Source organism: Pomacea canaliculata, linkage group LG5 (genome assembly GCF_003073045.1).
Source record: "Pomacea canaliculata isolate SZHN2017 linkage group LG5, ASM307304v1, whole genome shotgun sequence".
NCBI classification, from domain to species: domain Eukaryota; kingdom Metazoa; phylum Mollusca; class Gastropoda; order Architaenioglossa; family Ampullariidae; genus Pomacea; species Pomacea canaliculata.
In genome coordinates this window covers 9,226,452-9,241,320 of record NC_037594.1, presented here as the reverse complement: position 1 = coordinate 9,241,320, position 14,869 = coordinate 9,226,452, and the positions used below count along the sequence as shown (strand labels likewise).

The following is a 14,869-nucleotide window of genomic DNA, read 5'->3' as shown; positions in this document are numbered from 1 at the left end:
ACGTCTTCATAGAATCGTGGTGCTAGTAGATGTAGTGTGGTGGCAGAGACATGGCAGTATTGGTGGTGTGCTGTGGTGGTGACAGCAGTGAGGATGTGTTGGTAGTGTGGTGATGGTAATGATACTATTAGTTCTGTTTCCTTCCCTAGTGTGTTGTGGTTTACGTGATATCAGCATCACAGTATAATACAGTAAGACCGCTGACAACCAACAACAGCTTTTGTTAACGGGGAGCATAGCAAGTCATCACATGCTAAGTCTCACCATGTCAAATTGTCAGTTGTATGTTCCCTTAGGGCAGTACAGTATACTCTCCCTCCATTCCAAACTGAGGGGCGCACAGGTTCGATACTCGTGTAGCTCAGCTCACTTGTTAGTCGACCCAGCTGGCAGGAATGGGTACATGACTCCATAGAGGGTTGGGAAAGGCAGCAAGGGTGGGATGGACTGGACCCAATAAAAGTGAGGTTAGCTAATGACCTTCAATGTTTCCATGTGCATACTGGCAACAGGACATAACAATTATTTTTCTTCCATGAACTAAGGAAGCACGAAAGTTCCTTCCTCTCTGCTTTGGATGTGTAATAAAAGAAGAGAGGAAGTTTGTTGCTATTCCTGTATGTTAACAGGCTAGTAAAGAGGCTTTGCTGTATCACAAAGTATTCTCTGTGATTAGCTGCTGCATTTTTCCTAGAACATGTTTTTTTCCAAGTATTTTCAAACTTATGTTGTTGAGGAGGGAAATCAATGAAAAATAGTAGGATGATAGCCACTTTCAATGGGACTGAAACCTTGAAGGAAAAAAAGAGACTGAGATGAGGTACACGTAAAGTCCTCTACAGCTGTATGTACAGCATGTGCTCACACAGTCTGTTCGATAAAACACATTATAAAGAAACCAACCCTCATCCCACCTTAAAATTGATGATAAAGAATGTTTTTGTGTCTAGTCATCAGTGATAAGATGCAATCATTTTGTTGATGCAATTATTCACAGCTTGGTAACACAGTCCTGTAAACACAGCATCCATAAACTCCATAAAATTCCAATTTACACTTTTCCCACATACCACTCACTACGCAGGCGATTTGATTTTTAAAAGCAATTCTTTTTCTCAAGACTTTAAACTGACAGTACAAGGCATACAAGTAAGGATGAGATAAAGGATTCACTATATTGGTGAACACTATAAATGCCTTGTTTTGTCAATGACCAGATTATAGCATACTTCGGCATGTACAACATGTCTGAAACAAGGCAGACAGTCTGTAGTCAAATCTGTGATTTACAAAACAATACTTAAACTGGAGGGTAAACTGTACCAATGCACATTTAAAAAAAAATAAAGACAGCATACACACAATATTTGTTAGAGTGCTTTGACTGTTGATTCTTGGCAATGATGTGCAGCCATATTGACTGTTTAATTGGAAATGGCGGTCAGAAGATTCATAATCTGTTCAAAAGTCAAGGGTTTTACGTGCACTGGGCTTACTGAAACAAAAACAAACAAGCATAAGTTATGGAAGAAATTAATCCTGGGACTCATCCTTAGCTAGACGAAAGGGAACTAATATAAAGGTAAAACAGTTACACAATTTTGATTTTGGTTAGTACATTTAAATATTTATACTTGTACAATTTTTTTTAAATCCAGATTTGTTCTGTCAAGTGCTTTTGCATGGTTATATGTATCCTAGAAAGAATTTCGGGACTTCGTGAACGTAAGAGGACTCATTCATGTATTATTATATTTTTTTCAAAACACTGATATAAAATGAAAGACGTATGAATGGATATATATATATTGTTAATTATAGCACAGTGTAGAATCGAGTTACAGGTTTTATTTTTATCGGGAGCAATTCTGAGTCTCTGTTAATTAGTCCTCTGCATTTACTAATGTTGCTAGAGTCGGAGCAGTAAGCTATATATGTAGTTATTATATAACGTTCATTAGACTATCACAGGCCACCACTTGCTTTTACTGACATCGGCGGGTGAAGGGGCCACCCATTCTTACTCTGCCAAGGGCCACCACGAGCTTAGAGCCCACCTTGTTGTAGTGTATATGTGTTCTTGGTGTTATTCGGGATTAAGTTTGACCACCTGTCGAAGGACAATTCTGGAGTACTATGGTTCAAAGCTGTGAGTAGTCATTGATGACTGGAATTTATGATGAACTGTAAGATCTTTCAAGACTGTGTGACAGTACGCGAGTGTGAACAGGTGTGCCTCATGCAGGCAATGGTTCTTTGTTGAAAGAATGTGCAATTGTCAGGTGTGAGTGTGTAGGTAGACCCATTCATGTTTTGACATATATATGTGTATTAGCTAGACATCTATAGACCCTCGTCACAGTCACCTCTCACCAAGAAGATAAAGAATGAATTCTTTCCACTGGATTACCTCCTTTCCAAACTTATCTCAGATCATCATCAACTGTGCATTGCATTGCCTTAGCATGCAAACCCTCAAACGCCATTTGTCAACATCCACCTCCTTACCTGGCTTCTAAATGCAATACAATTACTGAGTTGCTCATCAGTGTGGATATGCATGTGTACATGCATGAATTCTTGAGTAAAGGATGCTTTTGACCAATCAAGCAAGAGCGAGTTTCTTGTTTTTTTTTATGGTTTCTTTCTTTTTTGATAGTTTCTTTCTGCCAGGGCGACCACTTTGCAACTATGGAGAGCTTAATAATGCAATCACAATTCCTCAACATTCTGTATAATTAAATGAGAACAAAGGAAAAAACTCACGAGGGACCCATGAGAATGAGGGAGTATACTGTAGCTCCTGCGTCACCTAAATAAAAGAATAAAGTGTGCTAAGAAAGAAATATAAAAATCCAAATAAATGCAGCTTTAATTGTTTGATCCAAATCTCGAAAACATAAGACTTTGAAAGATCACAAGCGAAGAATAAAATTAATGCTCATGTTTGTCCATTAATGTATTCATCTAAATCCTCATCTAGTGACATGTTGCACCCATACATGTCAAACCCGTAAGACCATATGCAAGGAATAAACAGCTTACGTGTATCAAGTGGTAGGTTTTCATTATCCTGTGACACATTGCTCACATAATCGTCATCTTTGGTCACTTGTACAAAAATGCCATTAGATGTAAATGTCACACTGCCATCTTGCTCTAGCTTTTCCCGAATTTTTTCTTTATCTAAAAGACTTGTCTCACTGCCATCCTCATCACGCAGATCCAGCTTTTGCCTCCTGTCAAGAGAAAACTAAGATTTATAATCTGAAATATTGTACATTTCCAAGTCTGGCAGATGATGTACATTACATGCAGCACACCTTTATGTATTTAATGTACCTAAGCATCAAGAAGTAATGAGTTTTCTCACACGGTTGAGCACTATTTTTTAGGGAGAGAGAATGTACCTACATAAAACACATGGTTGGCACACTTTAGTGGGAAAAGTTGGGTGGTTGTGTTACATTTTCCTGGGTGAGGGTGGTAGAGACAATTTAACTGAGTTCTATTGATGAGATTAACCTTCCTCAGTTAGGTATAGCAAAAGGAAAACGCAGACCCTTGTAGAGTTCAGGGGGTAACTGACATAAGCTTCCTTAAAGTGGAGTAAAAAGATATTACCACCTTTAATGGCTAATCAGTTAATTGTAAAACTAACATAGACAATAGAAGAGACCAATTATAACACTTCTTTTAGGGACGTTGAAATAAACAGTATTTATCCTTTTTGGAGGGTATTTAGATCTTTTGGTGGTTTTTGGATTTTATTTGGGGGTCGCCTTTTTTTATTTTATTGTGTCATTTCTCTTTACACAAATGATGGTTGACTAGTGACCACACTATCATGGCACATAAGTGTTCATATCTGTGGAGTTGCTACCTGTCAGAAAAACCAGGGGCAGCATTTGTAAGCTGGAGTCTCAGACCGCTCAGAACTACCAACAAAACCAGAAGACTGATGCTAGTCATGGTCAACCTTTCAAGAGAACACCTGCCTGCAAAATATACAATTAACAAGAAAAGCTAACAAGTATAATTTCATTAAGCATTCACTGACATGTCCATGAAAAAAAAAATTAAAACCACTTAAATGTGATGTGAAAAATTATATTGCTAGACTGACCAAATGGTGTTTGAAAGAATATGATGGCCTTATACATTGACTTCAAGAGTTGATGTCCTGTAACTGTTGGTTTTAGATATTAAAAGTCAAAATATTAGAACACTCCTAGGTAAAAAAATATTTCCAGCAAAAATTGAGAAATACTTGAGTTTAGACATCATAATGTCAGATGTTAGACATCATAATGTCAGATGAATTTACCTCGTAGAACACTTACCAAGGCTTGCTTTGTGGCGCAGCACTATTGCAACTGAGAATTTCTCAGGAGGTGCTGGAAATTAATTTGTTTCAAGAGATTTAAGAATCAACCGTCACCATTTAAGTGTTTTTTCCTTATCTTATATACCCTAATTTTTTTAATCTGACATGATCACATATTCGTTCAAACTTTGTCTGCCAGAGTAAAGTAGGTCTTTTTTCACTAGGGTATAGCATGGTTTGGTGTGGTGAGCCCTGTTGTCTGGGATGAAGCGATCATTTTTGTATGTTTTCTCATGTGCATTAAGACAAAGTTCATTACTGTTGTGTGGTAATCGCATTTCGCTGGTAGTGAACAGACTGATAGAGCAACGCTCACATAGCTCTGATAGTCACATGTGACTTGTCATCCTCTGCTTATTGTGCATTTGATATACAGAGATATATGCACATATTAATGAACTGTCTTTATGAGCATGGACAGACCAATGCCAGAATGGTCAGTCTGTCTCAGACATCAGGGTATGCAACTCCACCTTATCAGGGCCTGGCCAAATGACTTCGCAGGAATTAACAGCCAAATGTTCCCCACCCTTGGAGTACACTCATACAGAGTAACTTTTTTGGTAAAATCCAAACCTAGCCCATTTAACTTCCTACTAGGTTTTCACAAGACCGTGGTGCTAGTAGTTGTGGTGTGGTAGAAACATGGTAGGGGTGATGTAGTGGCGGCAGTAGTGATGTGTTGGTAGTGCAGTGATGGTAATGATGATATTAAGAGTTCTGTTTCCTTTCCTACTTCTGAAAGTAGAGGGGATATAGTGTGTTTGATTTCATGCGATGTCAGCAGCAGAGTATATAATTCAGTAAGACTGCTGCAACAGTCAGGCGGCGTAAGCTGGTCTTCTTTGGTCATGTGACTCAGCACAATACTTTGTCGAAGACCATCCTTCAAGTCACCTTGGAAGGTAGTTGATGCCGCAGTGGCCAGAGAAAGAACTGCCTGTACAGGACCTGCTCACTACTGCCCACAATAGACAAGAGTGGCGGCCCTGTCAGCTATCCCTATCAAAGTGCTATCCCCCAACGACAGGTGCCGGTCAACAAATATGAATGAATAAAAATCCAAGAACAGCTTTTGTTAGGGGGAAGCAGAGCAAGTCATGCTAAGTATCACCATGTCTGTTGAGTTCCCTTTTACAGCATAGAAGTACAGCATACTCTCCCTTCACCCTCGGAACTTAGAGATGGACACATTTTTTAAAGGGTTCAAAGTTGTTTGGTTTACTTGAAAAGAAGTTAAAGAACAGACCAATGAAGAAAAAAACAGAAAACAAATAGTGTCGCAAGAGTCATCATCTAAAATGTTGCCATGTTAATACTGGCAACAGGACACAATTTCTCTTCCATGAACAACGGAAGCAATCAAGAGGAAGTGTTCTCTTTATCACACATCCTATTTAAAGAAACCCACAAAGCATAGAAGCAAGAACTATCCAGCAATTCCTGTGTTCTGTGTCTAGTAAGAGGCTTTGTTATATCATAAAGTATTATGCAGTGGTTAGCTGCTGCAATTTTCCTAGAGCATATTTTTTCAAGTTTTCAAAGATCTTCAAACTGGTCTTGTTGATAAGGGGAATCAATTAAAAATGACAGGATAATGGACACCTTTAAAAGGGAATGAAACCCTTTAAGGACATAAAAGCCATGAGATAGGGTATATAGGAAATCTGCTTAAGCAAATGTGCATACATAGTGTGTGCCTGACTGTGTGCACACACCCACAAACAAGACCGAGAAAATGAAAAAGATCTGCTGAAACAGTGCAAACCGAAATTGGAGTTAAAAAATAAGGATTCCTCAAATTAACCTGTTGGTATGGCAACTTATTCTCTGAGGATGAGCATGCTTGACACTTTTAAATGGGCATAATTCACCGGCTACCACTTTCTTGAGGCTGATGCATGGCAGAAAACTCAGCAAAGAAAGAGTGTGCTGCTAGCTTTTAGTTTGGTTACACAGGCTACATGCTATTCCACAGCAGAGAAAAATATGAGCTCTTGATATAGCAAGGAAAGCTGGGTAAAAATGTACTTAACAACATGGTTAGAAAATGTTGCTACAAATTTACACCTGATTACAAAAGCATGGACTTGAAAGTACTCATTCACAAATGTATATGTGCACGCTCTCTCTCACACACATGCATGCACACAAAAAAAATCATGTACAAGATTCCAACATAAGAAAATCAGAGGGAAAATTAATGCATGATATTAGCAATGATGGAGTACAACACTGCTACAAGTTAGAAAAGACAGAATATTATAAGAGTTTCTTGACTCATTGAAAAGCGAACAAGTGCACAGCCACAAGAAGAGAAGAATTCCAAAATTATTTGTTCCGATTGGTGAATATTTGCCTTGGATTAATGAAGGACTCCCCCTCAGAGGTTTTGAACCATACAGGGTTTAAAGAAGCGGATCAGAGAAACACATCTACACAAAATCACAAGCATTAGCGGCAAAAATAAGGTATCAGCCACTGAAGCAAAATCTGATTTATTTTTTATTACAACCTTCAAACTAACCTTAAGCATACACACACTTGCTGTCATATATAAACACTCCAAGTGTGATGCATCAGTGACATCACAGAGATATACATGTCTACCAGGATGATTAAAAAAGAACAAAAACAACCAGGTTTCAATTTTGTTTTACTGTTTTGACAAACCTGCAACAAAATTGTCTTAGGACAATGTTTGCAATGTCCGACACCCATGCACCACTATCACTATCCCATATATTCAACAATCCCATGTCACTCTATCTCCTAATATAGACAATGCCTCTGGTCAGCATTTCCCCCTATCTGCAAGATCACATGCCTTTGTCTTGCATCCACTTCAGATCATGTGCCATTGTCCTGCATCCACATCCACAAGATCACATGCCATTGTCTTGCACCCACAAGATCACATGCCATTGGCCTTCTTGCCTATCGCCCCATACCCACATAACCACTTTCAATTTTCATAATCACGCTGCCACCAACACTTTTTTCCCATCCAATCAACTGCTTCCATATTTGATATGCTAAATACCTTATATCACCAAACGCTCATATTAAATTTTGTGAGGTCATGAGTGATAATAAATTCTTGTTTACAGATAGTTCATACATTTAATTTTTTTTTTTCCTAGTGTGTTTTGCTTTTTTTTTTTTTTTGGTGTGGGGAGTTGGCAGGGAGAGTCCTGAACCACACAGCAATCCATAAGAAAAAGGGCATCAAATCAAAATGAAAACTGTGACTATCATAAACTAGAAAACCAACTTCTCCTGAGTTCCTGGATTTCAGATCTGAGTTATATTCCAGCCAGTCTACCACGCATCTTTAGTCATCTGCCCAAAAACCTAACATTTACTGGGGCAGAGGAAAGCCCATTATCTGATTTATACCATCAAAAATAGATCTGTAAATGCAAGTCTATAGGATCAGCATATTGATATTCCCTGTAGTTGTCCATATCCAATAGAATAATGGATGTAATTTAATCAACCCTAAGGAACAGAAATTCATGTCAACATGGGGATTTGATTAATTTTTATTTAACACAGAATATAGTCAAAATGACCATGGAAAGAAAAAGCTCCCCCTCAACCCCAACAAAGCAAATGGTAAGGAGATAAACCATATGTGACCTGAATGTGCATTACTTTGAAAAATTAAAAACACTGTCAAAAATATCAACATGCAATCTATCAGTGAGAAGTTTGAAAAATATGTAATCTTAACTGATATTTATTTGAAAAAGCTTTTACATCAAGTCAATATTAATCTTATAAATAATTAACGAATCTTTCAGATTCAATATCTGCTTCACTGAAAATTTCATTCAATGAAGTTTCTAAAGAGGCAGGAAGATGTCTTTATTCTATATTTTTATTAAACCCCTTTATTCATTATTTCATCATTCATTCTTGCCATCCAGCTGTTTCAGTATATTAAGAAGCCTTATAAAACAAACATATATTTTAAACTGACCCTGAATGACATTATTTCATTTTTATTTTGCAAATAATTTTAAGTCGAATTTTTATGCAATTTTATTTATAAATCTCTTTGAAACATTTTGTAAAAACTGATATGCAACCTTTTACAAGCACAACATTTTGAACAAATCCAAAAATAATAGAAAATCTGAAATACTTTTGAAAGTGGTAAACAATGTCCCAACACATCCGGATTTCAACATGAAACTACAACAATGCAATACAAAATGTAATAAAAAGCTGAACATTTTGCTATGATTCAAAACTAAAAATCAATCTTTGCTACACTAAATTAGTCAACTCTCAACAATTAATACAAAATAATATTCAATAATAATTAAATAACCTTCATCCCTCTCCCAGTTGATCGAAGTCCTATACATGGCACTAACAATGCAGTTTATAGAATCTGTTCATACAAATTCAATATAGGCAAGCAGAATGGAGTAGAAAAGAACTGATTACAAAAACTTCTCTTTCCTGTATTGCATACATGAATGGCTTTTAAAAAAATATTTTCTACATTAACACCTTTCATGGAAAACAATGGATGCCTGAGAAGCAGGTTAATGACTACTGGGTAATTTGAAACTTAGTTATCTAGGATCACAAAAATAATGTTAATTTTCCAGTCCATTATCATATGGAGCTTACACACACTGTAATCTGTTTACGTCTTCTGATTAAAAAAAAAACCCTGTAATAGAATACCATTATGGGTAGAATTGCACTAAACCTGGAAGAGAATAAGCCAAAAACAAATGCAAGCAAAATAGTAATAAAATTCCAAGAACCAATTAAACAAAATAAAAAAAGACAGCTGGAATGGGATTAAGCAAGGAGAAAGGGTACAAAAAAAGAACTTGTTTAGCACATGTAAGCGAAAACTGGCAGCCTAAAGCAATACATAGTTGCTCCAAAAACTAGGACACAACAGGTACAATAATTGTAAAAATAAACAAATCCCATAATGAATCCCAAAACAAATCCCATAATGACAAGTCATCTTAAAAAAAAAAGGCCACATAAACTCCACCGCTGAAAAATTATCAATAACCTGCATTTTAGTCACACACAAAAAAATTTGACAGTAATCAAGTTATTACATTATTTTCATATGGCATACTTATCTGGTCCTGAACTAAGTTGCATGAGTGGGAGCAGTTTCTTCTCCATTTCAAAAAATGTTCGTACAAGGCCCATTTTTCCTCTGAAAGCTTTGGGCACTTTTATGCATATAATTAGATATGATGAAGATTTGCAAACTAGTTCTTATCCACACCAGATGTTTTGCGTTCTGTTCCCTTCAGCCATGTTTCAAATTACAAGTGAACTCTTACAATCAGCTCTATGTATTCAATTTAAAAAAACGCTGGGCTGGAAATATTTTGCTTACACGCACAAAGAAATAATTAAGCTATTAGAATACAAAATAATAAAATGTATAAATTACAATTTGGATCACAAGTATTTAAACCATATGTATTATTTACAAATGTGCATCTTCATCTACAGATCTTTCCAACCAAAGTAAAATGAAGAGTTTGGTGCCATTTAAAAGCCTCCTTGATAAATGTAGCATGAAAGATCTCTCAATCAGATCTTACCAATGAGCAGGATTTATTGGTCATTATGCATTGACTTTTATGGTGAACAGAGGAAAGTCATCTGCTGTTGTTTTGCTTTTGGCAACAGCTTCAAGTTAGCAGAGCATATTGCATGAAGGCAACACTGCAAGGAAAGGTATCAAGAATTCAATAATAGGATACAATTTGGAGATCTCAAGAATATACAAGTCATGGAACATTTTGCTGCATTCTTCTTGAATGTCCTTCAACATTTTGTAAAAAAAGAGCATGGCACTCACTAAAATTAGGCTGGTTTATTCTAAAAGGGTTGTTAAGTGTGCACACAAGTTGATTCACACTAGTCTTTTTAATCTGCAAAGAACATGACATCACAGTTATTAACAAAAAGATGTGCAATGAGAGAAAGAGTCGTTAAAATTGTATCAACATATCCGGACAAATTGTTCCTACATATATAGTGTGTCCACAATGCCATGATGAGTCCATTTGGCATAATGTAACAACCAGAATCTGTTTCTACTTTTTTTTTCTAGAAAGGGTGTTGATTTCTTCCAAGCCAGTTTTGCTGCACATGAAATCAAGAGGGAAAAATTATCAGGCCAAAAAGTAACATGCAAACCAAAAGTAAACTGTTTCCCTCTATAGCGATCTGTCTTAAACTTTAACTGCATCCTTTATGCACTTCCATACTTCCTCCAAGCTCAGTCTCTCAGGCATGGGTCTGAGTTGTGCTGGAGAAGAGTTACCACACAAGCTAAAATATGTGTCTTATAAAATGTACTCATGAAATGTATGACCACAATCTTTTAGAACCAGCTTGTAGCAGTATCGAGCTACTGTCAACAGTACAACTGTGTGTCAGAGTAGTTTTTGCTAACCCAATTCCAGGAATACAAAAGTTCAGTTTCATGATGGGCAGCAAATACAATGAACATGGCCACTTTTAATGGATGTAGAGAACAGGGGTTCCCAAAGCAACGTATTCTTGTAATACGTGGAACAGAAAATCACTAATTTAAAAAGAAATCTACTGCACATATGCATGTCTATGATGAACCTGTTCACAGCGTAGTCTATAAATAAATGTAGTGTCTTCTTCAAGTAAACATAAAAGGCCACAAATGCATATGTATCATACTTAATAATTTTTACTTCAAAAAAAGACAAAATCTGATCATTCAAATAGTTAAACATTTTTTTGGAGTTACATCTCTGAATGCATAAATAGAAGACACTGATAGGAAAATTTGGATTTCCTTTAAAAAAAAAAAAGAAGGGTAAAATGAAGGCAAGATTATGGTGACAATTTTCAAAATTTTATAAAGTTATTTATTTCTATATAGTCTGTGACTGTTAAAAATCAATGGGATTAGACAGCACAGTGATTATAATTCTATATTTTGTATAACCATATGCTTAACAGTATTTTTTGGAAATACCTTTGGATATAACTAATTTGATGATGAATAAACAGTTTATTTCTGCTTACTATGAACTTCGATTACAATTACGATTTGTCTTTCAGTGGTGTTTATTTTTATGATTTGTTGAAATTTTAAAATTCATGCAACATGAATGTCAAAGTCACACAACCAATGAGTTAAGTACACACTAAAACATATACAGCTTATAGCACAAAAAACATAGCTCAGGCATTTTATCACAAGATTCCCTGAACATACATATGTACTCTCAATTTGCCATTGTAGCTTCTGATTTAGAACTTAAGCATCAAGAATTGTTTTTTTTTTTGCCTTTTAAAAAAAAAATTATGAACATCACTGTTTACACTTGCCACAAGGCAGCACACATAGGTGTTATAAAATGGATAAAAACGATGTACAAGTGCCTGCATGTATGGAATTTTGTGTGTGTGTGAGAGAGAGAGAGAAAGAGTGTGATTGTGTGCATGGACACAGAAATGAGAGAGGGAGAAAACTGGCATGCTTGCTTGGAATGATATGTTAGTGCCTTTTCTTGGTCAGCATACAGGATACACTTAGACTATGACGACACAGAAAAGGGAAGGTGTGACTGCAAAGTTCTGTGAAGGAAACACGACAAAAATATACATCTCTGATGTGGTCCACAGAATAGCAGCTATGATCAAGCTGGCTTAAAGTGAGAGAAAAAAAAGTTCATGTAGCTATCATGAGCAACCAGCTGGGTGCAAATGACAGTAAGTGTGGCCTTGTATCACAGTAGTCTTCATATACAATTCAAACATGACAAACACTTTTTGCTTTTCAATATTTACATGGAGTATGAATGTGAAACATGAGCTGACGGTAATCTTTAAGTTTTGATCCCAGCTTCGTTTAACAGGGCAAATATAAGGATGCAGCAGGACTGAGGTTTCATAACAGCAAACAAAAGAAAGAATAAATTCAATACATAAACCCAGAACAGATAGACACACAACCAGCTTCCAAAGCACCATTAGCATGGAAGCTCATTCAGTGATGTATACCAACAGAGTGTGGAATGTCAACTTCAAATTATGCACCAATGCTTGGCCTGCAAATAACTGTTCAGTTATGTACTGAAACAAAGAAGAGTATCATGCTTCTCATAACAAGCTGCCTAATGTAGTCCCATCTTTAAACCTACTGAAAAACACTGCCACAGATGTAGGCAGGGGTTATAGACAGTGACCTCTCCTTTTCCTAGAAAAGTGCCAATAGGGTCTGTCCATCTTCTGGAATTTAAAGACACATGCTTGGGAAGACAAGGCAACAAGCCCTGTGCTGCCCTTTCTGCTAACCCAATAATAGAATGGTTGGCTGGGCAAATCAATAAGATCAGTTTGTGCTTATTTAAAGTGCACAACAATAAGTCAATAAAGGCATAAGCATTGTTCCAGTTAACTAATAAATAATGTTTTGATAGGTAGTTTCAAATCTTTGTGAAGTTTAGCTCAACATTGACAAACTAGAAATGCCAACTGAGTTGACAGTATGCAAACAAAACTGAAATTCAAAAGTCAGCATATATTGGATCATACTGAAATGGTGAGAAATTCCAAGCTAATCAGATCATCACAAAATGTCATGAGATTAGAATCTCCAACACTGAAACTCCAAATACATTTAACAAATAATGGACATTTCCAGTTGGTTTGATTAATGTAACTTTTCATTAAAAACTTTATTTTAAACATCCTCAAAGCATATGTACCATCACTCAAAAACAGCATTTTTGATAACCCCATGAGATATCCTTGAGTCTGTGAGAACAATTAACATGAATGAGCCAGACAGACATACAAGTCAATAAGTCAGCACTAGGAGTGAAAAACATAACAGAAGTGAAACATTATTTTGCTGACCGGATTTAATACCAGAGCCTGTAATAATATATTTACATTCTTTGCTGGGTATGTGACACTCTTTGATGAGTTCTTGCTTAATCAGACATAAAACATCAAAGCAAGAGGAATGGGAAAGAAAAAGAATGCAGAATAAGACAGAAAGTTGATGACATAATGTTTTAACAAGAGCTCTGTAATGGCAAGACAACATACAAAGAAGAGCCAATTATTTTCCAACCCCAAAACTGAGTTTTTGACCAGTTTTTGCTCCAGTGTCATATGTAGAACAAAAGCTCACTTCTCATCAGGTTTCCAAAACACACACACACACAGGCCATCAAAGGAGTATAGTCACAATGATCATGAGCAGACCCAAAGATTTGTGGGAGGCTTGAGCCTGCTGTTGCGGAGGGAGAATACTGAAGGCTGAAGGACTTTCCCTGAGATGTCCTAGGCTTCCGTCTCCACTTGGTATTTAGTACCATTGGGTGTGCTTCTCTTCCAGAACTTCATGTTGGATATCCTGGCTTTCATCTGGCTGGGTCGGTGCTACAATGACAGGAGAATGATATGATGAGGAAGTACAAGCACTAAAAGGAGTATGCAAAAAAAAAAAACCCCAAAAAACCAAAAAAACAAACCAACCCTGATTTACTTAACCCCTTAAGTCCTACTGTACCACTTCCAATCCAATCACTTTAGCAGAAAGTAAAATCATAAACAAAAACTTTACTCGCGGCATCTACTTGTAGGCAGCAGCACAGAATTCCAAGAATAAGATGACAGACTCATGAAAGTAAAATCATGTTCAACAGCAAAAATGACACCCATGCCAAGATCTCCAAGAATGAAAGCAAAATGGAAAAGTTGAAGTTTCAAAATACTTTGTATCAACCCTAACAAAGGATGAAAAGATCAACAATAGAGGCCAGATTTGCTTAGAATAGAGAAGTAATGATCAAACTCAACTCAACATGGAAAGCAGTATTATCTTTCTGACAGTCTATATCTGCACAACTAATCTCCCCACCCTATGAAAGGTGGACACTGACAGTGGATCTTAAAAATACTGAAGCCTTTGAGATGAAGTGTTTCTGAGGACACTGAAGCCCCAGGCCACATGCATCTAGCATCTGACAAGGATGGATAGCCATATAAGCTGACGTCACTCAGGTCGCCAACCAATAGTGTCTACATCATTCAAAGGATAGAAGTGTGATCACAATAAACAAAGTGAATCTGAGGTAAATGAAACATCATTTCTGAGTACTTTTATTTTCTTCCCATGGGAAAGCACACCTGAGTATAAGTAATCAAAGCCACATCGGACAAGTTTAAATGCAGATTACCATGATACACCTGACCAAACATCACAAAAGCTTCCCTCCACACACATATATAATAATAATAATTTGTTAAGTGCCATATTCTGGCTGAAAAATATCCACAGTATCCTCAAAACAGTCCAACAATTTAAAACAATTTAAAAAAAAAAGAGCAATGCAAAGAATTGCTTTGTTCCAGTAGGAACAGGTGATCTTTAACGATGAAGATATGTAGCCAAAAATCTTCACAAGGCTTAGCGATATT

General features: G+C 36.5%; 1 protein-coding gene across 3 annotated transcripts in view; it reads right to left on the bottom strand.

Moving 5' to 3' along the window:
- Positions 1-7,030: 7,030 nt before the first annotated feature.
- LOC112564486 (plexin domain-containing protein 2-like) overlaps positions 7,031-14,869 on the bottom strand; it is a 32,094-nt gene continuing 24,255 nt past the window's right edge. For all 3 annotated transcript variants that reach the window (XM_025239334.1, XM_025239335.1, XM_025239336.1), the window contains one exon: positions 7,031-13,828. In XM_025239334.1, the coding sequence (XP_025095119.1) occupies positions 13,730-13,828 (99 nt within the window). In that variant the 3' untranslated portion in view covers positions 7,031-13,729. The remainder of the gene's footprint in view (positions 13,829-14,869) is intronic.